The 2,367-nt window shown below is 41.5% G+C and overlaps 1 protein-coding gene across 1 annotated transcript in view; it reads right to left on the bottom strand.

Annotated features, from left to right (window-relative positions):
• The window catches only part of LOC106878451 (E3 ubiquitin-protein ligase TRIM37), a 30,434-nt gene that overhangs the window by 24,057 nt on the left and 4,010 nt on the right, over positions 1-2,367 (bottom strand). The window contains exons 3-5 of the mRNA XM_052977719.1: positions 2,233-2,320; positions 1,411-1,533; positions 459-582 (exon numbers count right to left, since the gene is read on the bottom strand). Of these exons, the coding sequence (XP_052833679.1) occupies positions 459-582; positions 1,411-1,533; positions 2,233-2,320 (335 nt within the window). The remainder of the gene's footprint in view (positions 1-458; positions 583-1,410; positions 1,534-2,232; positions 2,321-2,367) is intronic.

The raw sequence follows: 2,367 nt of genomic DNA, 5'->3' as shown, positions 1-2,367 counted from the left end.
TCGAGCGTGATTGCTACCAATGTCGCCTTCCTGGCACTTGAAAAGTCAGTCAATCGAGATTGTTGCCAGTGCCGCTGGACTGGCTCCTGTGCAGGTGGCACGTAAAATACACCATTTTGAGCGTGGCAGTTTCCAGTACCACCTGACTGGTCTTCGTGCCGGTGTTACGTAAAAGCACCCACTACACTCTCAGAGTGGTTGGCGTTAGGAAGGGCACCCAGGTGTGGAAACTCTGCCAAATCAGATTGGAGCCTGGTGTAGCCATCTGGTTTCACCAGTCCTCAGTCAAATCGTCCAACCCATCCTAGCATGGAAAGCAGACGTTAAACAATAATGATGATATATATATATATATATATATATATATATATATGCATGTCACACCTAATCCCATGTAATTCCAAATTCATTCACATGACATTCTGCCCATAAGTGGTGGCCATATCCAAGAGACTTACCCATAAGTGTCAGTAACTTATTCTTCAGCTGTGACTCCAGTCGAGCTATCATCAACTCCACAGCATTACGAATTTCTCGAACTCTTTCATCTTTAGCATTTTTCACACTGTCAACGTTGCGTTCCTTTCAAAAGACGAGGACAACAAACATTTTATTTAGATAAATACATAGCTATAGATAGATAAATATGGATAGCTGGTTATAGACAGACAGACAGACAGCTACACAGACAGAGAGACGCAGCTAGAGGGACAGAGAGATGCAGCTAGACGGACAGAGAGACGCAGCTAGACGGACAGAGAGATGCAGCTAGACGGACAGAGAGACGCAGCTAGACGGACAGAGAGACGCAGCTAGACGGACAGAGAGACGCAGCTAGATGGACAGAGAGATGTAGCTAGATGGACAGAAAGACACAGTTAGGAAAAGAGAAGAGAGGAAATAGAGATACTGTTATGAAGAAAGAAAGATAGATAGACAGACAGAGAGAGAGAGAGAGTGAAATAGATGGTATTGGAGATGTATCAGGGACATACCCACAAGGTACAGTGGGAATGAATGTAAATGGTACAGAGGGAGACATTTCCCAAGAGTGTGAGGGGAGATGTTTAAAGATGTGGAAGAGGTGACTGTAGCAAGTGATGGTGAGAGATATTAGAGTAGCTGATGGGGAGAAGGGTAGGGGCGATGGTAGATATGTGAGGGTATGGCAAGGGCTCAGTTACTACAATCTAGGACATATAATTATTTTGTTAAGGAGAGGCTGAACCATCATACAAGATGAGACATATATACAAGTGCAGGCTTGTCTGCTTTTGCCATTCTGAGATCAATCTCACCAATTGTACCCTTAAAGCACATACGAAGAGAATTAAAAAAAAAACAAAAAGCAAAAAAAAAAAAATGAAGCCGGTTTCTATGGTAACAGCAACAGGAAAGAAAGAAACTTACAACATCTTGGACAAAACTGACCACTTCGACATATCGGCGTTTCAGTTGCTTGACCTCCTCCTTGATTTTACTGTAGTGTTCATCATACACACTGTCCAATGGCTTGAATGTATGACCAGTGTGCTGGAAGGACAGGAAGAGTAGATAAATATACATGTGAGAGTGAGTGTGTATGTGTGTGTGGAGTGATAAGTGTGTCTGTGTATAGTAGTCAAGTGTGAATGCATGACAAATATACTAGAAGAACAAAAACTAGATGCACACATACGCTTGGTACATTATGAAGGTATCTCTAACAGGAAAAATGGCTTTTACATAAAATTATATCTGGTTTACTGGTCCTGTCGTTGCTAGATGGGAGTTGCTCGCTCTCTTGTTTACAATATAACAAAGACAAAGACATTGTGTTGATAACCAGCTGGAGGAGATGTCCTCCTGGGGTTAAAAAGAGCAGTAACATTGTTCAGTATGGATCAATTATGTTGAGGTGGCAGCAACCATTACTTTTCAGTAGAGTTCCTACTTGCATCTCTTAGAGAGATTTTAGAACTTGCTACCTTGCTTATTGCATGATCAGAGTCTGAATGTCGCTTATTTATTTATATCTCTTTTACTCTTTTACTTGTTTCAGTCATTTGACTGCAGCCATGCTGGAGCACTGCCTTTAGTCGAGCAAATCGATCCCAGGACTTATTCTTTGGATGCCTAGTACTTATTCTATCGGTCTCTTTTTGTCGAAAGAGACCGATAGATACAGCCAGACATATTATGCAAAAAGAAGGGATTGAACCTACGTGAAAGACAGCTTTTAAATAAACTCACCGTTCCTCCCCAGAGGGCGCACTTGTGACATATGGACTGGCGACAGATCCAGCAATAAACACTTAGTTTCTCTTGATGTTCTTCACACCTACAACACCATATCAAAGTTAAACATTAATAAAAAAAAAAGAAAAG

Source organism: Octopus bimaculoides, chromosome 28 (genome assembly GCF_001194135.2).
Source record: "Octopus bimaculoides isolate UCB-OBI-ISO-001 chromosome 28, ASM119413v2, whole genome shotgun sequence".
NCBI lineage: Eukaryota > Metazoa > Mollusca > Cephalopoda > Octopoda > Octopodidae > Octopus > Octopus bimaculoides.
This window is presented reverse-complemented; position numbering and strand designations above follow the sequence as displayed.